General features: G+C 36.8%; 1 protein-coding gene across 4 annotated transcripts in view; it reads left to right on the top strand.

The window, feature by feature from the left end:
* Positions 1-23,349, top strand: part of YAP1 (Yes1 associated transcriptional regulator) — an 83,080-nt gene extending 59,731 nt beyond the window's left edge. Inside the window, exons 5-9 of one of the 4 annotated variants that reach the window (XM_041487263.1) lie at positions 7,115-7,296; positions 8,828-8,875; positions 15,922-16,052; positions 20,008-20,120; positions 20,591-23,349. In XM_041487263.1, coding sequence (XP_041343197.1) covers positions 7,115-7,296; positions 8,828-8,875; positions 15,922-16,052; positions 20,008-20,120; positions 20,591-20,829 — 713 coding nt within the window. In that variant the 3' untranslated portion in view covers positions 20,830-23,349. Of the gene's footprint in view, positions 1-7,114; positions 7,309-8,827; positions 8,876-15,921; positions 16,053-20,007; positions 20,121-20,590 lie in introns of all 4 variants that reach the window. The other 3 variants (XM_041487262.1, XM_041487264.1, XM_041487265.1) reach the window with 3 other exon arrangements.
* The last annotated feature ends 895 nt before the right edge of the window (positions 23,350-24,244 follow it).

Raw genomic sequence — 24,244 nt, 5'->3', positions numbered from 1 at the left:
CTGCAGAGGCAGATGAAATTTCACTGGTAAGTATCCCTTTGTAAAAGACAGGTGCTGCCTTATGGTAATGACAATAAATAATTATTTGTTGTGTATGATTATATCAGAAAGTGAAATCTGGGTTTGTTTGAAAGCAGGATGTATTTATACCTCTTAACTGAAGTTCACTGAAGAAATCACTAAATCTGTCCACAGCTATTGTGTCAGGATGCAGTTACCTACTTTAGGTAGAATATTTCTAGACTATGAAAGAGAGAGAAACCCACACTTTTCTTAAGAATTTATCAGGACAGTAGGTTTATGTAAGTTTATACCTGTTTAGGGGTTTGTTCTGTTTTCAGAGTAATTTAATCCTGTTCAGGAAAGGAGATTTATTGCTAATGATGACTGGGTGCCAGTAAAAATAATGCATGCTTGCAGCGTTGTGCTAAGCAGCTATGATAGTGAAAGGAAACTGCACTCCTAACAGGGACACTTTTTCCACCATATCCTTCTACTACAGCAGTTTTCACTTTCCTGTTAATGAGCATACTGTGTTAAAAGTTGAAGGTGGATCATTTTGAACATGATTCATTATCTGTAATCTAAATATATATACACAGTAATTATATAGTCTATATCTAATCATATATGATCTTAAATTCAAAGACATCAGGTTTTTGTCTTTGAATTCAATCATGTTGAAACATGATGGTAGTTTCTTATATATAGAAGTGTTTCTTGACAGTATACTGTTGATTTTTTTTTTGCAGTAGTTTTTACTGGATTTTGTAATTTCTGTTTAATCATTTCTCATGGGCTTATGACAAATTAAAAAAAAAAAGAAAATATGAAGATGTGCAGATGCATATATTCAGGGTTTGTTCCACTCAAATAAATTAAAGGAAACCTGCATTTAAAAAAGTTATCTCATTATTTTATAATAAACTGTAAAGAAGCTTGTCTTTTGGTTAGTTAACCCAAGAAGTATTATTTGGTGATTAAACAGTGAAACTGTTCGCAGCTAATAGCCTTATGTGGGCTCTTTGCTGATTAAACTTTGGTCTAACATGTGGACTAGCTTTCATTAAATATATTTTGCCAGAGAGTCAGTGCACAGACATACAAGGCCTTGGTTAGCTCAGATTCCTGCACTTGCTGTAGTCTTCAGTGTTTCATACATAAAATTTAAATTTAAACAATGTTAGTTCAGGTTTCTTCTCATAATCTGTCCAGTGCATTGTGTCTTATATAGTTCTGTAGTGCTAATACTTACAGGGTCAGTTGCATTCTGTAAGTCAAGTAATTTAAAACTTGTTTAGCCTTCCAAAATTAAAATTGATTTTTTCCAAAAAAAAAGAAGTGTTATGTAGAGAGTTAAAAGAAAGTTTTAATAAGAGCCCATTGTTAAAGTGTTTTGTTTTATATTTATATTTGTTTGCACTGAAGTTCCTAAAAGCTACTTACTTAACTTATTTTACTGCTGAATGTAATTGATATTTGCTTTTCTGGCTGGCCAGAATATTTTAGTTCTTCTGAAACTGGCACACATTGAGTGAAAGTGGTTTATAAATGCTGCTGTTTACTGCTGTGGGGGGAAAAGAACTGACACAGCGTTTTACTCCAGTTTAGTTACCAGTGATTCAAGAGTCTGTCTGTACATGCTGTAGAGTCTTAACGGTGCTGAAGTCAGTCCAGCTATTGCACGTCTACATTTGACAATACAGAAAGACTTCAAAAACAATGGCAGATTTATCAAAGAAAAAGGAACTTAATTTATATTGTTTTAACCAGCAGGTGCGGTAGTGGTACTAAAACAAAAAGTAAAATACTAATTTGATTTGAATGAAACTAGTTGATAAATGCAGAGTAACCAATCTGTAGTTTGGACGTGATTCTGTAATATTATTTTCATTGGATATATCTTGCTTTAACCAAAAGTTCAGCTCAGGAGTCTGTGAATATTTCTGTTTGCCTGAGACACTAAGATTTGTTTGTACACTTAAAGCAGCAAAATGAGCCCTGAGAACAGTCTATTTGTGGTTTCCCCATACTCTTAAGATTCAGGATTGTCAGATTAATTAGAGACTGAAAGCAGTGGAATATTTTATTGTGCTAATTTTTAGGTTGTTTCATAACAGCAGCATTATGAAACTATGAGTGGGATTTCCTTAGAGTAACGTAGCAATACATTATAAAGAATACAATCCAGAAACATAACTTACATCCTGATTAGGCAGCAAATTGTTGTACCAAGCCTTTCTTAAAAAGCCTCTTGGAACATGTTTTTTATTACTTCTACTCTTTCAAATCCTACTGGTTTTTTTTTTTTTTCACCGCTCTTTTAAATGTAATCAAAGAGGTTTTTTGTCTTTGTTGAAGTGTTGCAAACTAGCACCAGGTAAAAACCTGACTGTAGCCAAAAATAATGCACAATAGCTGTCTAGTTTCAAAATGGAGCTGAAAGGGACAAGTTCTTTAGTTTCCCCAATGAAAACTTTGATTCTTATTAGTAAGGACAGTCAGCTATAGTATGCTCACATCCTGAGCTTTTTTGTTGTTGTTTGTTCAACTAAATAGTGTCTTCGAATTGGCGGATTAAAATTAGGTTTAACTTTGAAGGGTGGAATTATAAGGAGAAAAGAAACAACATCAAACATTTAGCTGTGTCTCCTAATCATTAAAGGTGCAATCTCTGCATGTAATTCTGCATAGGAGAGAGGTGCTGTGTTACTGCAAACTGTCACTGCCCTGGGACTTGGGATTTTCAACTGACAGAAGATCTTGGGAGAGAAATTAGCTTTTTATGCTTGAGTTGTTAAAAATTTGTTGGCCTTTTCTCTCTAGCACCAATGCCTGGTAATTGCTTCTCTCTCTTGGTCTTGTTTTTTTGGGTTTTGGTTGTTTGGTTTTTTTCATGTATGTCGACAGCAGTCTAAACCTTTTTCAGGAATTGTCAGGTATTGTCTGGTATAGTACAGAAGAGGCATTTCTGCTGTTGACAGTACAACATTTGATGTGTAGCATTTAAAGACCAGTAATTTTCTCAAAAATGTATTGCAGCAATTGCAGTTGACTGTATTCTGCAGATTGTGAAGCCATACTTTAGGACAAGATCTTTTTTATTGTCTTAAGTTGCCCATGTTTTTTAACTTGTCTGCCCCTCCTCCTCCCTCAAATCCCCCTCTTCTAGAAACAAAGACTTGTTTGTTCCTGCTCTGCCTGTGAGGTCTTTGCATCCTACGCTGTGTGGGTGCAGAGCCCCTTATTTAAATGCTTTCCATAGCCATGGAAGGTAAGGAACAGGATGCATTAGAAACTGGCAAGTCCTCGCTGACATATAAAATGAAGCTCTTCACCTTTGAATTCGAAGTACTTGAAAAGAGCTGTGCATGTCAGTATCATTACAAATACATGAGGTGTAGAAAAAATAAAATCTGCTATCTGAGATCACATTAATAAGCATATTCTTTAGAGTGCAGATTTTTGCAGTCATGTCCTGGTAAATAATGGGGAATTAGGAATGTAAAAAGAAAAAAAGCTCACCAACGAAACAAGCAAGCAAAAGCACCTCAACCCCAAATCAGCAACAAAAAGCTTTAAAACCCTCTGTTTTTTCCTGTCACTTGAAACAAGAAGTGTTTCCCCCCACTTTTCATTAAATACTGTGTTGGAAATTATAGATAATTACATTCTTCTTTGAGTTTCCCTTGAAGATAGCACATTTGTGTAATCACCAAGGTGTATGAAAATCATTGATACTGTTGTTGTGGTTTTTTCACTGGTTCTTCACTTGGATATGTTAAGTCAGTAAAATTCACTTAGCAGCATCTTCTTCTAATATCCTAACTTTTAGTTTAATTTCATGGTTAAAAAGAGTATGCTCATATAAAAACATCTCCACAGTCTGTTCTGACGACGGTTTAAAATCTTATCAATTTGAAATCTTTTGCACTTTCATTCCTGAAATAATAAAATGTTCAGAAACATCCTTTCAGTGATGTGATGATGATGATGATAATAATTTATAAACTGGATTTTTATATTCAGCTTCCAGATAGTTACCAAATCATATAATTAAGTGATCCCCTAATATTTATTGATGAATTTTAAGTATACACCAAAGTCTCAATATCTTAGATATTCCTGCTTTAGATGTGCTTTTTCTTAGAAATACTACTTTCACAATGGACATTAGAAGACATTTTGGGGATCTAGGATGAGGGAATAAAATGAAAAACATCAGAGAAACATGATTTCTTTTTTAAAGTTAAAATTGCATAGTCAGTAGATGAGAAGAATGGAGCAAACAGTGGTCAGAGAGAACAGGAATAATACAAGCAGCTGTCAGAACAAATATATAAAATAAAAAGAGCATAAAGTGGCATGAGCAGGAAATACAAAGCTGCCTATTTGAGGAAAAGAGATACTTGTATGGTGCATGCAGGAAAAACAAATTCATAACATGTTGAAGGAATGTTAGTGATACTGCACTGAAGTGTTTAACTAAGGTTAGACACTGTTAAATTTTTATGAGGTTATCTATAACATGACTTGGCTGTGAACTGCATTGAGGTAGGACTCTGAAACCATGATTGTGTAACTGGGGACTAGACTATAAAGAGAACCTTTTTAACCAAAAAAAAATTGACATTTTTTAGCTTTAGGTACTTAAATTCTACAAGCTAATTTGCTTTTAACTTATATGTGCTCATTTCAGGTGATTGTAATTTTTTTTTTTTCTTCCTTTTGATTTTGCACTGTAATTGACCTTCCCTCTTGTTTATTAGCAGGGTTTGGATCCTAGAACTTCTGAGGAGTAGCACAGACTTTGGATAGAGTTGCAGAATTAACTAACAGCAGGAGAAGGCTGTTTTCCATTGTCCCCTATTAGCTTCATTTCTGCTTATAAGGTGAAAGAGAGTAAGATAAATAGAGCAAAAGACATGGTCCTGGTTCCGGATTTGAAAAGAGAGAAAGGAGGAGATCTGTTCCCCACTCCAGCAATGTCTTGTCTAGCTTATGTAAAACTGCTAAATGCTTTCTGCATTGCTTTCTCTAGCTTCAGCTTTGCTTCAGATTTGATAAATGAAGGTTGACTAATTGTTGTCAGATCAGCAGATATTGCCCAGTGGAGCTCCTGGTGCTTGTAGTTAAGTGTTCACTGCCCACATCCTTACAGGACAGCTATTAATGGTGTTAGGACTTTTGCTTAACAGTTTCTAGATAGTGTCTTGGGCTAGTGTTCCTGTCACAGCTTGTGTGGCAAAGATGTTTAATTGGCTCACTCTGATCACCTTCTGTCCTGAAGTTCAGTTCTCATGAAGTGGTGCTGCATGTCTTGTAACATCAACTGCTTGATTTTAGGCTTTGATCCACAGGAATGTCATTTTCCCACTGGTGTTTTTTTTCATGCTGCATCAGGATGAGACTTGTAGGTTGGAACTGAACTGCAGCCCTAGTTGTTTCTACTTGGTACTGGGATCCAGTTTCTATTCCTACTTCGCAGGTTCACTTACCTTACAGGAAGTTTTATCATATTGGCAATTATATGTGTGAAGCTCTTTAACTAGTAACTTCCTTAAATGCTGTTTCAAATTACTGTAAGCTATGTTACAGCATTTTATGTTGGCTGGACTCATGAAAATATGACCCTTCTTCCCATTAGACTGTTGAGTCTGTACTGGACCAGTGGATTAGTTGAAAGGGTAGACTGCAGAGTTGGGTCTCTAACTGGTTTAGTATTATGTGGTAAATATATGTTGGCTTTCTTGGAACAGAACAGCACTACTGCACCTGAAATTGACCACTCAAAGGACATGGGAGACTGAAGGGCTTTTCAGTGAAAAGATGATTCAGATATTTTTATGAGAGAATTCTCCTTTCTTATGGTAGCTAGAAATGTTAGTATTCTGGGAATCCTCTATATGATGAAAACATTAATTCAAACTAATTCTACAGATGGGTTTTTTCCCCCACTTAACCCTGTCATCCTAAAAGAACCTCTCTCTTTTTTTTTTTTTCTTAGTTTCTGTAAACCATAATCCACATTCCCAGAAAAAAAAAATCCCTGCCATTCTCCCATCACTGCTTCAGCAAATGCATTCTGCAGAATACTGTGAGTGTTAACAGATTCAGTCTGTTACGGAGATCACGATGGAGATGGAGAGCTAATTCCAAGCTGAAAGCCCCTGAAAATAGTGCCCTTGCAATACAGTCAGCCTTTCCCACCCTCTCTTTCACTCTGGAAACTCTAGTACCTCTGTTGACTTTAACCATATTGGTGTCATGTGAGGGAGAAATCACGCCTCATGCATCAAATAGATGCATCCCAGTTATGTATTATTTTATAAAATAAAATTGTCTTAGGCCTTATTTTTATAGGGGAAGGGAAGATGGCTTCTCATTGTGCATTATGCTTTCAAGGTTACATTTTTAGTCTCCACTCCCCAGGAAAAATGCAGTGCATAATTCTGAGGGATAAAAGAAAATGAAGCACTAGCAAAATGTTTTCTATGTTGATGTCCATATTTATGGCTGTATAATTTTTCTGCCATTTCCGTACCAACTCTAATTTTGCCTATCAAGATAGCTCTAAATGAAGTCTCTAATACTAAAATAGTGACAAGGATGTGAATGCTGATTGCATGACCTTGCACCACAACAAGTAGCCTTTAACTGTTTTCAATAAAAGTGAAATTATCCATTTTGTCATTCTGTGTGTTCTCAAGTTAAATGGGCCTAAGATTCCACATGAATAAAACAAGTTATTTACTATTTGTGTCTGCAGTGAGAATAGTTTATTAGAAAGAAGAGAGATTTTTCTAATTTTACTTGAAATATTTTACTATCACTTTTGAATTTTTCACCAGTTAGCACATTAAACTGTTTTTAGCAGCTTTTAGAATAAGTACATGGTCTTAACCCTGAGACTTTTGCCTTAATTTTGCACATATCAATTGCTCATGCATGAACATACGTTTCGCACTCTGAATATTAGTGTAGCTGCATGTTTTGTACTGTCATGCCTTGTAATTTTGTATATTTTTTAATGTATACCTTTTGTGAATACTACTTTCCTTGCATGTATTTGTTTGAATTTATTTTTTAAGTGTTTATTGTTTTGGTTCCTTAGCCATGAATCAGCGAATCAGCCAAAGTGCTCCAGTCAAACAGCCACCTCCTCTGGCTCCTCAGAGTCCCCAGGGTGGTGTGATGGGAGGGAGTAGCTCCAATCAGCAGCAACAGATGAGACTTCAGCAGCTACAGATGGAGAAAGAAAGGCTGAGACTGAAGCATCAAGAACTGCTTCGGCAGGTGAGGCCACAGGTTAGACACCTACTTCCACTATTTCTTTTGTATGCTATGTTTTGATTTTTCTAAGTTGTTTCAGTGAGTCTTAAAGGCCAGTGACCATACAAAAAGCTTTGAGATCTAAAAAGGTCTGAATTCTCTTACTGATACAAGCTTGGTGGTGAAAGTATTTCATTTTTTAGACTGAAGAATTTTGCTTTCCTCCATCATTCCTCCCTGTAATAAAACTCTTTAAGAGCTGGCTTCACAAACTATAAAGATGACAGCGTGGACTGTTGATGTGATTGGATATTCTTCCTATATTCATTGAGTTCCAAGTCATGCAAAAAGTTATTTCCCACGGCTACTTTAGTTCTCCCTTTTAAGTGGAGGAAAGTCTTCAGTTTTAGAACCTGTTGCAGTCTGTAGGATTTTGAGGTATTTTCAAAGTTTATATAAGATACTTTGAGGAGATGCCTTGCTGGAAAATCTTACCTGTTTGATAGTGGAGTGAGCATGAAACAACTGAATAACTTGTGCTGCATTTTGAACCTGTGGTTTCTTATGCTAAAGAATTTCAAACTTCATAATAAGGCTACAAACTATGCCTTTCAGTATTTTCTACTGTATGGATATGGTTGTATTATCCACTATATGGATATGGCTGTAGCAAATATTAAAGTGTAGAGCTGGACTTTGCAATCTCTGGATTGGAATTCGGGCTTGATCTCCTTTTGACTCTAAGCCTTCTGCTTCGGTTGTTCAATCTGAGTGTTTTAATAGTTACTACTATCTGTGCTAGATACTTAAGGTATTTCTTTGGGTTTTTGACACTGGCAGAAAAAGCACTAATCTATTCCTTGAGGAAAACCTTTTAAAATCTTTCCCTTTTCACTTTGGGTGATGGGCCTTGTATCAGAAGAGGATAACATCTTAATGTCTTCAAAGACAGCTTTTCTCTTTCTTCAACACCTGCAGTATTCTGTCCTGGAATCTGACTTCCATTATCCCCTTTGTAGTCAAGGACTGTTTTGTAGGAATCTTCAGCATCTCTTGGTGTAAGATGGGTCATCTTTACAGCCATTACTTTTTATAGTACTCTAGGTAAGAATACATTGCAAAGGTGGCATCAGGACTTTCTCTCCGCTTAAGCACCTGGGCTTCTGCTGTTCCTGCTTTGCAATTAATCCACAAACAGACATTTTACCCTGTGCTAGCATGCTTCTAGGTAGGCCTTCTAATTGTCTTCCTGCCTCAGTTGTCCTTGAGAACCTGACTAACTTTTGAGCAGGTGGCAACCGGTTCTCTTCATGTTGTTCTCCTTAGTCGTTAAGCTTATCTGTCAAAGTTAAGCTTATCTGTCAAATACGCATCCTTGGTAAATCTGTGAGTTTTGTTTCACTGTGTCATGATTTTCACAGTTCTTAACTCCCTTATCCTGTCTCATCTGGCCTGTCTCGGGGGCTTGATACTACAAGATGGTGTTTATAAGACAGCCTGCATAGGTAAACCGTGCAGCTAAAGTAATTTTTATCCATCTTATTTTTACTCTTAGGCATTGCGGAATATCAATCCCAGCACAGCAAATTCTCCAAAACATCAGGTAGGCTCTTAACTGATGTTTCAGCATAATTAGAAAAATGAAAACATTAAATTAGGCTAGCAGGGAACTTTCTGCTGCATGAAAACATTCTAAAAAAGAAAACAAAAAACCAAACAAAAAACCAACCTCTGCCATGCACATTTTTGAATCACTTTTCTGGTCACAGCCCTAACATTGTTTTTAGGAGTGCTGCATTACCACAACTTTATATCAATATTTAAGAGCAAATGAGGAATTCATTGCACATTTTTTTACATTGAAAACAACCTTCTTATATAGCACTCTTGAGGATACTGCTGTTCCAGTCCTGATGTCATCAAGGTGTTTATTTGAAGCAAACTATCAAAGGTAGTAGTTGGTGACTTTTAAGTACTGCTCATATGAATGTTCTTATCAGTTTGTTAAACCAGGTGTGATCTTAGAGAAGGATATCTGTTATCAGTTAATGAAAAGTCACTTGAAATAGTTATGATTTTTAAGCATGCATAGTATAACAGTATAAGAATTACTTAATAGATTAGACTAACAAAATAATCGCTATGCAGATAAAATTTTTCCATTTCAGTGTTTAACTGGTTCTTGCACACATACATTTTCTGTATAGGAAAAAACAGTTATGAAAAGCTCAGACCAAAATAAAATTGTTCAAAATGTGAAGCATAATAAACAGCTAAATGAGGTCTTCTTTCAGTTGCTAAAGAAGTTGAACATAGAATGAATCTCTAGAAGGGTGGATTTTTGGATACATTTGGAGAACTTCATGTTTGCTATTGTTAACAGTGTTTTAATCTACTGGTTCTTAGTACAATATTTATATTAGCTTGTACTGTACTTTATTTTTAAGAAAAACCTCTGTATACACTAGGCAAGAAAAACAGAATAAAAGAAAGTATCCTGTTTGGAAGCCATGAGTACTGATGTACTGTTGCATTCTGAAGAGTACCACAAACCTTGTATGTTACTAGTTCTGAGATATAGGAACCTGAGACCTTAGTGCTGACACCCTGGAAAAAAAACTTTCTTGTTTGGCAATACCAGAGCAGCTCTTAAACAGAAGCATTTTAATTGAGATGTAGTAATTTGATTCATTAACAAAGCATTAACCACATGATGATCTTATCAATATTAGATCCTATTCTGGAGGAGAAAAAAAAGTCCTCAAGAATAATGGGTATACAAGAGAATAAACAAAGGAGAACTACTCCACAGTAGTGGAGTAAAACACCTTATCTTCTGGCATAATTAGGTCATTCATAGGGGATGATTTTCTTACAGAATGCCAAAAGTGTATTCTGTGTTTTCTTCTATGCTTGAAGCCCTGTCATTGTTCACTCTTCCACTAATTTCTTCCTGTTGCCATCTCAAAAAAAATACAGGAAATGGAAAAGTTTATTATCAGTTTCATACTGAACTCTGTAAAATGAGGGTTTTGGAACTTCTTGAAATTATGGCTTAAAATCCTAAAAAACAGCGAAAACTTGAAGGGACTATACTGATAATTCATTAAATGTATATGTAGTGGTCACTCTGCTCTGTTTGGAGTGGTAACTGATGAAAGGATTCATACAAAAACCAGGATTCCATTTATATTTTAACTTGCTTTCTACCATACCTCCTGCCTAGGATCAGTTTTATTAGTCTGCACTTGCTAATGAGTCAAGGTGTGTGTGTGAGTGATTTGTTGGGTAGAAGAATGGGCAGTGATGTCGCCTTTGAAGTTCTATTATAGTAGACTATTTGTGCACACCATCTAAATGTACTTTTTGTGTTTTCATATCACCTCAGTAATGTCATTAATAGCCACAGGTGGAAGAAGGTGCTTAGAGAACTGCTTCTGGGTTCTGGTTCTCTAAATGCTTCTTAGGCCTTGTACTGTAGAGGCAGATGTAGTCTGTCTTCTCTGCTGATGCTGCTATTGAAGTCCCAATCTGTACATCTGATCAGATCACAGCTGACCTAGTTAATGTGGAAAATATATAGAAAGAATTAAAATTTCTTTGCTCAACTTTTTTCTTTCAGACAGGTCTTTCTTTCTTTTCGAATAAAATTAATGAAGTTTGGAGGAATTACTTGCTTCCCTGATGATAAAGCTGTGCTTGGTGGCAGAGTAATTGCTTCTCCTGCTAGATTTTAGATATTCTTTTAAGGAATAATAAAAAGTAAATCTTCATATTCAGTGCTCTTAATTCTGGGACGACTAAGTCTGTTTTAGAGAGGGATTGCCAAGGTCTTGCATTTGTAAAGAAATTATGTAACACTGGCATTCTTGAAGCTTGTATCTAATGAACTCTCTTGTATAGATGGATTAAAAACATCTGAGAAATGTTCCTTAACTTCTAACTCCTGATCAACATCCTGATCCTTCTTGACATTTTTCCCCATGTAGCCTGGGTGCAGTACCCTGGTTGTACTGATATCTATGGTCAGGTTTTTTTGGTACTGAGTAACCAAAGTGTTCCTGCCAGGTTTTGGTGTCTCTGCCATGGTACTGGCAGTATCCTGTGGTAACACTAACATTCCAAGTGTTGTGTATGGAAGCCTTAGCACCTTCTGGAAAGAGCATATAATTGCTCAGCTTCATTTTTATAGAAAACACTGTAAGAGACTCTTCCTGTTTGAATGAGGATGTATTTTACTGAAATTCTAAAAATGTCAAAGGTACCTGTAGCAAAAACTACAACTTTCAGACTTACTGTGTATCAGCAATAATTGTTGATACATCCAGGAAATTCAAAAACACCAAGCATCTGTTCAGTTACTTGTGCTTATCGTCATCAGTTTTTTGTGTCACCTTAAAAATGTCTGTCTTTCTCAGTAAAGAGATTGCATGACTTGACTTTCACTCCATTCCCACTAGCTCTCTTTCCATTTTCCTGCCGTTAGCATCTGATTGTCAGTAATTTCTAATGTAGAGCAGATGTCAATCAAGTTTTGTATATGTCACAAAATTGAACAGATGTTAAGTAACAGATTTCTTCCCTTACAGTGTGCTGTGGAAAGAAATAGAGGCAAATAATGTCGAGGTACTGATGACATTATTCTTGGATGTTGTGCAGACTATTTTCTTGTGCTGAGAATGGAAGATTTCTTATTTATTTGCTGCTAATATTAGAGTATTTGCTAGTAAGATCAGCATACTACATATTTATAAGTTCCTCTGTATATGCTTGCTCATTTTGTATCTGCTGCTTGTTTCTAGCTTGTTTCTGAGCTTTACAGATCAACAAAATAATTGTGTTGCTTGCTTATGTGTGTAGATCTTTATGGGTAAATACCTTGTTTAAAAGTCTGTGTAGTAAATCAGAACTGCATTCACTGGCTGTCCTGGTTGTGACTGAAGCAGTGAATGGTCCATTTCCCACTTAGTCCTCACAAATTGCCCAGCTCCTCATTGCTGAGTTCGTTTGTCTTCCATCAGTCCCCGTGTCTTCCCTGTTTCTTTTGTATATGTGCTACAACTTTGTGGCCCTCACAAAAGTGCAAGCACTTAATCTGAAGAAGCAACTTGTGCTGTAAGACTGCCCATAAGTGTTGTGGTCTTCTCTTTCCCCTAAAACTTCTCTCCCGTCCCAGGAAAGCCTGTGTATCATTTGAAAGTCAAGTGATGGTTGGGGGCAGAAATATTACAATTGGCACTTCTAAAGTAAATTTGCAAAATCAGAATATATCAAATAAAATTGAGTAGCATCTCATAGGTCTAATACAGTAAGAATATAAGTGAGTTGTACAAGTCATCTGCCTTTCCTCAAAAGCCAGTGAAGATAAAAATGCTCTTAAAAGTGTAGTTTTATGAAGTTAATTTGAACATGGTGTGAATGACCTATAATTTAATGTAAAACTTAATCTGTCTGGAATTATGAAAAAAAAATTGCATGAGGTCAGCCAGATAAATTACACAGTGCTGACCTTATTTTTTAAATTATTTAAGGAAATGACAGATCATTTTGGTCTCTGCGTAATAACTAAAATTCAGCTTTTGTGCTACCAATAGGAATACTACGCTTTTCTTTTCCCAGAGCTACTTAAAACAAATTTGACATAATTAAAAAATAGGATGAGATCAATTCATAGAAATCTAAGCCAGGATTTTGTCATAGTTTTATTTTTGCCTCCAGACTTTAAATACTTCTAATAAAGCACATATTTTAAAGCATGAATCAAAAGCCTTGAGTTCACATTGCTCTGTTTTGGAGCTGGGAGAGACTTGGACACTCCCATACATTTTTTTTAGTATAGAAAACCTACAACTTTTTTTTATTGCAAAACAGGTTTATAAGGAAGGAGAAATGAAAAGACTGTTCTTCAAGCAACACAACTTCAGCTTCAATTTTTTATACCTTTTAGGAAAAATAGTCTTAACATACGCTTTAGGCCTTTAGGAAACTTTGCTTATCTTACAAAATGATTAAAAATTGCCCTGTATTTGTTTCTCAATAGCTTGTCTTTTTTGGTAATTCCTTTCTCTTTCAGACTCCCAGAATGACATAAATTTATTACTTACATGAGTAATAACATTCTTTTGAGGGGAAAGTGCTTCTGACTCCTGTAAAAGTAGCAGTAATGCTACTTATAAATAGTTAAAAATAGTTGCAGTTTTCCATTTTTTAGCAATGTTGTTAAAACAAAGATAAAAGTAGTACTAATTTTAAAAATACTAGTTTCACTACGTAGTACATGCCAAAGCATAGACAAAATATAGTTCTCTCTCCTGGTTTAATACATCTCTATAGTGGGCCTTTAGAGAAATTAGATTTTTTTGTTTTAGCTGGCTAGTGTCTTGAGCTACATTTATTTTTACCATACTGTTTAAGTTCATTTATTGATGAAACTTCAACCTCTCCTACACTCTGAGGATTTAGAAAAATACAAAGGTAACTTCCCTGTTTTTCCGAATTTTTTATTCCTTTGTATTGACTTTTTTTCTTATAGTAACAGAAGAAAAGTTGTGGGTTTTTTTTTCTTTCCTGGTGTCAGTAGCTCTTGAAAAGGGGACGTCTGGATTTCTTATCTTCCTCACAACTGTTGAATCAGGAGGCAGTTCCAATTGGAAAGGCTACACAAAGGGTATAAAATGTCACTCTAGTTCATATGCAGAATTGACTCCATGTAGATTTTGCTTTGTTACTACTCTTTGTGGCACTGTTGTGTGATTAAGCTGCTTCTGCAGTCTGCTGGCACTTTTGGCTCCTCCTCTTCATCCAAATCAGGGACAGCAGCCCAAGGAAACAAAGATGTAAAGTACAGATCAAACCAAGAGGGAAGGGGAAAAGGACACAGCACATGGGTGAGAAGTTCTTGAGCTATCTCTGGAATAGCTGGTCTAAGATGTTCTGCCTTCAGATCAGTGTTTGGGAAATTCCAGGAAAGAATGCTTCTTTCTTTCTTTCTTTTTTACAAATGGATGAGTCTACCTGTATATCAGGTAGCTTGAGACTGATACAAGGTTGCAAACTTAGCTGTGACATAAGATGTCATTATGTAGGTTTTACATTAGGTTTTATTACATAAGCAAATGAAAATCATATGGATAAGCCTTTAGAAATTATTAAAAGATGTTTAATGTCCTGTGATCTGAAAAAGGGGATGGGGTATTAGTAGTATTTGTTAGGACAGTGGCCAGATAAGTGGTGATGAGCAGAGGGCTGGGTTTACTTGTAACAGTAATTGGGTGTGATGAACACAAAAATCAGTGGTATGCTTGTACACTTTCTGGAGAGATCTAATCAGCTGTAGTGAGAAAATTTTCTAGTGCAAGACCTAAAATTTAAAGGAATACATAGAATAGTAATCCACAGGAATGGGAGTGAAGCATATGCAGATTAGAAAAGAAAACCTGTCAGTAGGGAAGCTTAAATAAATTTCTGCTGGAAATAAAATAAAATAACCTTAGATTTGTTCACTTGGAAAAAGAATTGGGGCAAAGTTACTTTTATATACTAAAAGACTACAGTATAGAAGTCCTTAAACTTATCATTGAAAGTGGATGAAGACCTCTCATTTTACAAGTGAGAAATACTAAGTATTGTCGAGACTGACAGCGTTGGTTTTGCCTGAGATTATCTTCCCAGGCACAGCCCGGTAATCACGTACTACCAGTACTGGTGACAGGATAGTCAATAGATTTATAAGTCTCTGCAATAACAAAGCTCAGTCTTGGTGGGACGTTGATGATGTTTGAATAGAGCTGCTTGAAGAAAATGACTGTGCAACTCATTCACATATGCAACTCATGGAATACTTGTTTAAAAAGGGGAGAGGGGTCACTGGAAATTACATCAAATGTTGCTTATTTCCATCCACCCGTAATATAATGCATTTTATGTTAACACTTACTTTCATTAATTAGTAATTACAAGCTTAATGGATGGTTTGATTCAAGCTGGTGAACATTCAGATGTGTAAAAAACTATATGTAATTTAGGTTTGTAACTTCAGAAATGCAGTGTCTTGGCCTTACTAAGAAATTACTCAGAATCTGAAGAGTTTTGAAATTTACTTAGGAAACTAATCACTGATTTGATCAGTCAGAAATTTCAAATGCGTGCCTCAAACAGGGAGCATGAATGGAAACTTTTAGAGAAAGACTTGAAAGTTTGCTGGCTGAAACAAGAAAGGTACAAAGGAAGTCAGGAGCTAAATCAGAATTTAAAAGAAATGGGAATAAAATGCTATTTAGCAGAGCTAAACAGGTTATATTAGGGGTCAGATAGTATTAACAATTCTTGTTTTGGTTTAAGTATATACTTAGCAGAAAGATACTGAAGTGAACTAGAAAATATTTGGGTAAGCATAGAGATATTTATATGCATAATACATTTACAGTGCAGTCTCTGTAATGGTGGTCGTGGCTGCTGGAACTTGCATTTTCATTGAAGCCAGTACAGATTCTTGCTTTGTCCTCAGAACCTTGAGTTTCATTTCATTTAACTCTTGTAACTGGAAGCAGTAAAAACATCAATTATGTATAATGTCATGTGTTTATGTATCCAAAAAGTGCATTCAAATGCCTGACATGATCTCTCTTTCTCCCTCTCCTGCTGTTCTAGGAATTGGCTCTCCGTAGCCAGCTTCCAACAATGGAACAAGACGGTGGATCTCAAAACCCCGTGTCATCTCCTGGAATGTCTCAGGAACTGAGAACAATGACTACAAATAGTTCTGATCCCTTTCTTAACAGGTTTGTAGGAATAGCTACTAGAGGAAAGAAATTTGATTTAAAATTCTGTTTGGTACATGTAATAGTTTATTTTGAACATCTGTCTGTGCCAAGAGCCACAGCTGTAAATGAATCTTTCCTTAAATGGCAAGTCTAGTAAAAGCTGAAGATTAAAAGCTGTCTCCTGTGGGAGGAAGTAGTCTGTTCAGACTTGTAGGAAGGTTTTTATTCAAAGTCATAACAAGTTTGCCTCTGCATAATCTGTTGACTAACAGTCATTTCAAATTACTGACTGAATTTGTGAATAGCTCGGTGTGAGATCAAATGAACTGTGAGGCACATTTAGGATTACAGCTTGAGGTTCATTTTAAGGTTTCTCCATTCACCCCTCCCTTACATTTCAGGTATTTAGCAGTATTTTTACTCTGCTAATGTTAGGTCTACAAATATTGGCATGTTTCATTTTAAATGCTGTATTATTTTGAAGTGGGTATTTTCATTCAAGATTTAGAATCTTACAATATAGACTAGTCTTTCATAAAACTTTTTCCTAAGTCCCTCTGACTTGAAGTGTTTATTTTGTTGGAAATACTGTTCAAATTTCAGCTTGCAAATGCTTCCTACCAAACATTACAACTTTAGAGACACTGCTGCAGCTTGAGATAAGTGACATCTGTATTTTGGGTAATCCCTTTGGGAAGATTTATCTCCTACACAGACAATTATGATTAGAAAACTTGATGTTTTTTGGAGGGATTATCCAGCATGGAATTCATCCTGTAGGGTGTTCTTGCGTGAGCCTCAACTGTGCTGGCTTTGTCCTATGAAATAAAGGAGACAACACAATTTAAACATGGCTTGCTCTCATATGGGAAACCTCTGTAGATAGGTGACGGTGTATCACTGTGGTATGGTAACATTCTGGCTTGAACTGCTGGAAGGCTGTTGCCATCATACATCATACAGGTCCTCATATCCTCAAAACCTCTCTTCCTACCTGAAGGAAATGCATCTTTAGGTTTCAAATGGCCACGGCAGTGGACTGATGCGGTTTATCCATTGTGAGTCTACACACATAAAATAGTGATAAAGTGATGGATCTTTGCCATTAACTAGAAACAGAGGAAAAAGCTAGAAAAGGGCAAATTTACATTCTGTTATTTTATGGCAGTTTGATATTTACTGCAAAGTGCAAAAAGATACTGCTTGCCTGGTTGCATATATGTTTGGGTTTTTTTTTTTTAATGTAGCCCTTACCCCATATAAAATATTGAAAATCTGTATTTGACTTGAATTCAGATTATCTTCATTTGCATTTTGGCCTGAAAATTTGTCTCCTTCTAAGCTGGTGTATATGTGGCACCACACTTAATTCTGCCATATGGGTGTGGGAGAGGGATTTTTAAGAAAGGACAGCTGTGAATATGCTTTGCTATCTCAGAAAGCAGTCCAATAATTTTGACTTAAAGGTCTTGTTGATACTCCTTTTGTTAAAGTTCAGACTTCGAGAAATGCTCCTTTCAATCTTCATAGGGTGTATATAAAGTTCCTGGTGAGACAGTACTAAATTAGGCCACAGAGTTATATATTCTGAGTTTAGGTTGCTGCCTATATAATAGAAGCATTAAAAAATCTCAGAAAATCACTACATTGGAGCAATTTGAGATAATGCTCAATAGTGGTTTAAAATGCATAATCAAATCTCCCTCCTGTCTTCAGTACTTACTGTCGTTATGGTATATTTGATTATTTTTTTTAGTGGGATATTCATCAGTGCAGACTTCGTTAGACTATTTCACCTTTTGATTTGCCATACTTGTTTATATATTTTTTGTCGGTTAGATTTATATTGGTAGTGATGGTAGTTCTCTGTTTAACTCCTAAATTGGTATTTCTTCTTTTGTATACACATATTTTAACAATGATTACTTGAAGAAGAATCCACTCTATTTTGGGTAATGCTGTTTAGTTGCATGTAGTAATTTTGGGTGGTGTAACTGCTAAATGAACAAATCCTTGTTGAAGAAAGAGGAAATGCGTATTAATGAGTGATTTGAAGAGAAGTGCTGGACATTCCAAGTGGGAGAGCAACAGCCAAAAAGCCCTTTCCGCTGGAGTGCTTAAGTTCAGCATAGTCTCAGTTCTGTTTTTAGTATTTTGTCCCATAAACTAAACCAGATTTTTGTACACAGAAGTTCTAATTTGTTTAAATTTAATTACTAAGATTGTATTAAATGTGTGGTGATTCTGTTCTTAAATCAGTATAAAAAAGAGAAATATTTATGATTTATCTACAAAGAAATGTTAGGTTCCTTTCTTGTATGGCAGAGGTGTCCTCATGTAATCAAATATATATATTTGTATACCTGGCTGAAGGCATTCTGCTGGCATCTGATGTTGAATAGCTGTTCATAATTTTTTTGGTTCTTCATACTTGACAAAAAGGCATATACTATATACTTGACAAGTACATCATGAGAAGGATTAGTATGTCTTCAAATGATAATTTGAACAGTAAATCATGTTAATATTCATTCAGGATGCCAGATGGAAAATCAGTAAGGATACATAACCTGAAGAAATGCAGATTTTGAAAATATTTTCTGAAGACTGAATATTAGAGGATGCAGGAGGGAGGGAGGTAATGGTGGCCTTCAACAACTGCTCATGCAGGCCATAGCTGCCAGCAAAGGTGCTCCAGCATGGGCTCCTCTTACCATTGGACCACAGGTGCTGTCAGCCTTCCAGCACAGGTTTCCCATGGGGTCACAGCCTCCTTGAGGCACCCCCCCTGCTCTGGCATGGATCCTCCACTGGCTGCAGGAGGGTCTGTGCTCCCCCTGGCATCTCCACGGGCTGCAGGGGCACAGCTGCCTCACCATGGTCTGTGCATCACGGGCTGCAGGGCAATCTGCTCTGGTGCCTGGAGTACCTCCTGCCTCTCCTGCTGCACTGGCCTTGGGGTCTGCAGGCTGTTCCTCTCACATATTCTCACTCCTCTCTCCCATCTTCTGTTCAGCATTTTTCCCCCTTTCCTTAAATATGTTATGACAGAGGTACCACCATATCACTGAAGGGCTCAGCTTTGAGCAGCTGGACCACTTTGGAGACAGCTGGAAGCAGCTGGCTGACATGGGATCAGCTCCTCCTGCTATGTCACACAGTGATCCCTGCAGACCCCTGCTACCAAAACCATGCTATATAATCTCAACACAGTGGCCTGCTTCCCCTTCCCTTCCCACATTTTCCACTGTGGCTCTCTTGGTCTTGCTTGCTGCACTGGCAGGAGATGTCAGTAAGAAAGTGAAGGCATGTGAGGCCCCATGCCATCAGTTTGGTTAACTGTTCTGTCAGCAAGATCATTCTGAGCAGGGTTTGTTTATAGGATGGCTTCTGTACCAGGGTTTGATTTATATTTGGGTGCTCTCTTGCCTTGACATGTGTGACTGAACAAGTAGTAATGCAGCAGTGGGAAGCAATTGAAGAATTGCTAAAGGAGTTCCAACTATTTATAACAGCAGTGACCTAAAAATACACTTCAGTGGCTGATTAAACATGGGAACATTAGTTAGAAGTATTTTTTTTATACTCATGGAAGCATAAAAGGGTGCACCATAATTATTATTATTTTTATAATCATTATGGATTACCTGATATGCTTCGAAAGGTTTTAGCTGTGGGTGGGTGTGAAAAGATTAAAATTATGCACAACACAAGTAGGCTGTTTCTTAAAGCTGCTTATGTATGTTCTCATCAAGTTAAATCGAATCTGAATAATATGGTTTTAATTGGAAAAGGTCTGCATAAAATAAAACAGGTGTCTCATGCAAACAAATGTGTCAGGTTTTTATTAGAATAGGGGATTTCTCATGGTAGCAATGTTTTCAAAGCCCGTAAATTAGTTCAAAACAAGCATCTATTTTATTTTTTTCAGTGCTCTACCCTCATTTTTTTTCCTCCTTATCTTCTGTTGCAGTGGAACATATCACTCCAGAGATGAAAGCACAGATAGTGGACTTAGCATGAGCAGTTACAGTGTACCCAGAACCCCAGATGACTTCCTGAACAGTGTTGATGAGATGGATACAGGTCTGGTTTGTGTACATTTTTAATGCATGTTTTCCAAATACACTTGTATCCATTTGCAATGAAAACAGCAATTCTGAAAAGCTCTGACACTTTTTGCATTATTTTCTACCTTTTCTTATTTCCCCTATTTCTCTGATAGAAACATTTGATTTATGAAACAATACATTTGTTAATTCTACTCCAAAACTATATTTGACTCAGTATTGTCTTTTTCCTTCAAGTGTAAAAATTAAATTATGCTAAATGGCATCAAAGCTCTGTGAGATTTGGGTCAGTAGGTGAAAGTTGGAAACAAAGGCATGTTCTTTATACATCTGCATGCAGCCAAGTTATCTTTGGGGTTTGTGATGGATTTCTATGAGTCACACTGCGTGTATGATGCAAGAGGTACATGATTAACCAGTTACCCTGATAAATTGTAGGTTTGGTACTTCCAGTATACTTAATATCCATCTTTGTGTTATAACTAGGTGACAGTATCAGCCAAAGTAACATACCATCCCATCAGAACCGTTTCCCAGACTACCTTGAAGCCATTCCAGGGACAAATGTGGACCTTGGGACACTGGAAGGAGATGGAATGAATATAGAAGGAGAAGAACTGATGCCAAGTCTGCAAGAGGCTTTGAGCTCTGACATCCTTAATGACATGGAATCTGTCTTGGCAGCCACCAAGCTAGATAAAGAGAGTTTTCTTACTTGGTTATAGGGGCCTCAGGGAGACTGAATTCTAAATCTGTGAAGGATCTAAGGAGATTAGGACATCTGTATCTGAAGTTCAGAACAAGCCAGTGTGGTGCACTTTGGCTTGTGTTCAGAAAAAGTAAATGAACAAATACTCAACAAGTTTGTTTGGGTTTGCTCTTCCTTGTCCATCGCTGCTGTTATATATTGCTGACTTTTTTTCACAGTTGACTCTGAAGAACAGACATCTTCTTGATCTTTTTCTATTGCTGTTGCAACTACTGTTGGAGGGGGGTGGGGAGGGATGATGAGCCTATTTTGGTTGACGAATGCCATTCCTTTTGTCCTAGTGTGCGCTTGCGTATCATTTTATCTAAGTACTCAGATTTGAGAGTTAATTTCTGCATGTCACTGCTTGTAGTTTGCTCAGCTAGTTGTCTCCTGCTGCCTGTGGCAAGTGGTAAAACATGACATACTGGGGTGACAAGCCAAAAATGACGTATCTGGTCAAAAGAAGTCAATACTGATTTGGAGATACGACGTAGAGGAGGGCTGAAGACTGTTTGGCATTAAGTGTTTCTACTAGTAGCTCTTGCATTAGCCACAAAGTGCTCTTGTTTGTATTTTATGTTATAGTAAATCATGAGTCATTTTACATAGAAACATATATGAACTTTGATTGTTGCCACATACTCTAGCCTAACTTCCATTTTTCAAAATTACTTTGATTATTTTTGTTAGTTGGTTTAACTGTAGCTGTAGGATGGGAAGTAATTATAGATGTTCTGGGGTTTTTTTTAATAGTGAAATCTAAGGGTTTTTTTCTGATTTCACACAGTCTTATTTAAATCTAAATTGTCTGCTTTTTTTATACTTAAACCATGCTATTGTAGCCTGATAAGCTAGTGAGTACATAAACCAGTATGTTTTGCCTCTAACTTTTTTATTTTTTTAAAGGCTAGCTTTGAATGTAATCATTAGATTTCATGACCAGTGGCTTATTTTTCATGTGTATTTGCGAGACTTTGAATTAGAATCTGATTACAGCAATGTAAAAGAGTCCTTTGTCATGTGTACAAATTTTAAATGCATCTTAAAGTAGCAGAACCATTTTAAAATTACATCTAATCTCCCTTCTGGTTTTCAGTTTTGATCTCTAAGTGAGTACAGATTTTAAAATCCTTAATGGGAAAAAAATTTATGAAAAGTTTCTCTTAAGTCAACACACACAAAAATTCTGAATTATTAGTATCACTGTATGTTGCAATGAAAAGGCTAGAACACCAAAAAACTTCTCAATAAAAACTTCTAAGTGTAATAGTTACCAAGTTCTGTTTGGTGAAAAATAAGCCCTGGACACTATATGTAGAAGAATGTAAAGTTATGTGTTAGATGGTGACATGAGCAGGTAATGAAGTGTATATTAGTAGTAGAGCTTAGCATGGGGTAGAGGTGAATATGAATCATTTTTATTTTAACAGGAAAAGATGTATCACTAAGTTGTCTGCAGGAGTTGACAAAAGTTTCCAAAGAGTATTTTTAAATGAACAAAATGAGCGTGAATCAAACTTTCAATATAAGCTATGAATTTTTGTGGGGCTTTTGGGTTTTTTTTCTGATGAAAAATAGTGTCACCAGTTAACACCTCTATAATTAAGGGCCTGTCACCATTTTCAACAGTGAGCCTTTATTTCCAAGGGTGTGTAACATGACTGTAAAGATACCATAAGTATGAAACTTAGTTTTGAAAAAAAACTCTCAGTTAGCAGGGACTTCTCCTGAGGAGAGATTTTTTGGGGTTTACTGTTTTGCATTTTTTCAAGACACTGATTTAAGCTAGGAACAAATCAGCAAAACAACAAAAAACCCCCCATCATATTACTATTACCATTTGGATTTCTTTTATGCTTCAGAAATAATTCTGGTTTAGGATGATGTAAAGAATGAAAACTCTTAACCAAATCCTGTTTTAAAAACTGAAGCAGCAGAGGCAGAGATTTGAAATTTGCAACTATAAATGTACATTTACTACTTTACATAAATATTTTAGTGTTTGAAAAACACAAAATTTTATGGCTTGTTCTGGGATACAGGCAAATTTTAAAATAATAATTTTTAAAACATATTCACAATTATATATATTCTGCTACACCAATAATTCAGCGATTAATAGGCCACTTATATCGTGCAATGACACAGTAGCTCCTAAAGCAGTGTTATTGTGTCCAAGATAGGGATTTTAGTAGCATTTTTGTAATTTCATTATGAATTCCTCTCTTTCCCTCCCTTCAGGAAAAGAAAAAGACACTAAGTTTTCCTAACTTGAACAATCTGACATAAAACCACAACAGCAAGGAAATTCAGAGTAGATTCTGTTTCAGCTGTCTTCCACAGTTGTATCCAGGTATCATAGCACATAGAGAATCACAGAATAAACTGAGTTGGAAGGGACCCATCAGGATCATCAATTCCAACTCCTGGCCCTGCACAGGAAACCCCAAGCTTCACACCATGTGCCTGAGAGCATTGTCCAAACACTTGAACTCTGTCAGGCTGGTGCTGTGAGCTCCCTGGGGAGCCTGTTCCAGTGCCCAAACACCCCTGGGTGAAGAAACTTTCCCTGATATCCAGCCTAAACCTCCCCCGACTCAGCTTCAGGCCATTCCCTTGGGTCCTGTCACTGGTCTTAAAAGTGAAGAGATCTTACCTGTCCCTCATCTTCCTCTCATGAGGAAGTTGTAGACTGCAATGAGGTCTCCCCTTGTCTCCTCCAAGGTGAACAGACCAAGTGACCTCAGCCATGAGGAGTGGCTTCCCCTCAAGGCCCTTCACCACCTTCATTGCCCTCCTTTGGATACTCTCCAGTGGTTGAATATCCTTCTCATATTGTGGCACCCCAGCACTGCAGGTGAGGCTGCCCCAGAGCAGAGCAGAGCAGGACAATCCCCTCCCTTGCCCGGCTGGCCATGCTGTGCCTGATGCTCCCAGGACGGGGTTGGCCCTCCTGGCTGCCAGGGCACTGCTGGCTCACGTTCAACTTGCCACAGACCAGGACCCCCAGGTCCCTCTCTGCAGCGGTGCTCTGCAGCATCTCAGTCCCCAGTCCATGCACACAACCAGATATGATGCACTGAGTGCAAACTCCTGACAGTGCTGTACCTCGCTACAACAGAAATGAGTACAGAACAAATTCTCTTTCCTTGCTTTTGTGTGTTTGTCACAGCTTTAATATTTGAATGTTTTATTCTCATTGTAGAAACACTAAATGGCTTATACTGTATTTGGGTAGCATGGCTTAGGGTAGATACTGACAAACTGGGAATCCTTGAACAGCTCTAACATTAATTATGTTTTGTGAAACTTATTTTAATTAAGACATTTCCGTTCTCTCACTTACTAGGAAACATACCATAGAGATGCTGTACTGTTGGCAATCAATA

Source organism: Pyrgilauda ruficollis, unplaced genomic scaffold, assembly GCF_017590135.1.
Source record: "Pyrgilauda ruficollis isolate IOZ18807 unplaced genomic scaffold, ASM1759013v1 scaffold8, whole genome shotgun sequence".
NCBI classification, from domain to species: Eukaryota; Metazoa; Chordata; class Aves; order Passeriformes; family Passeridae; genus Pyrgilauda; species Pyrgilauda ruficollis.
This window is presented reverse-complemented; position numbering and strand designations above follow the sequence as displayed.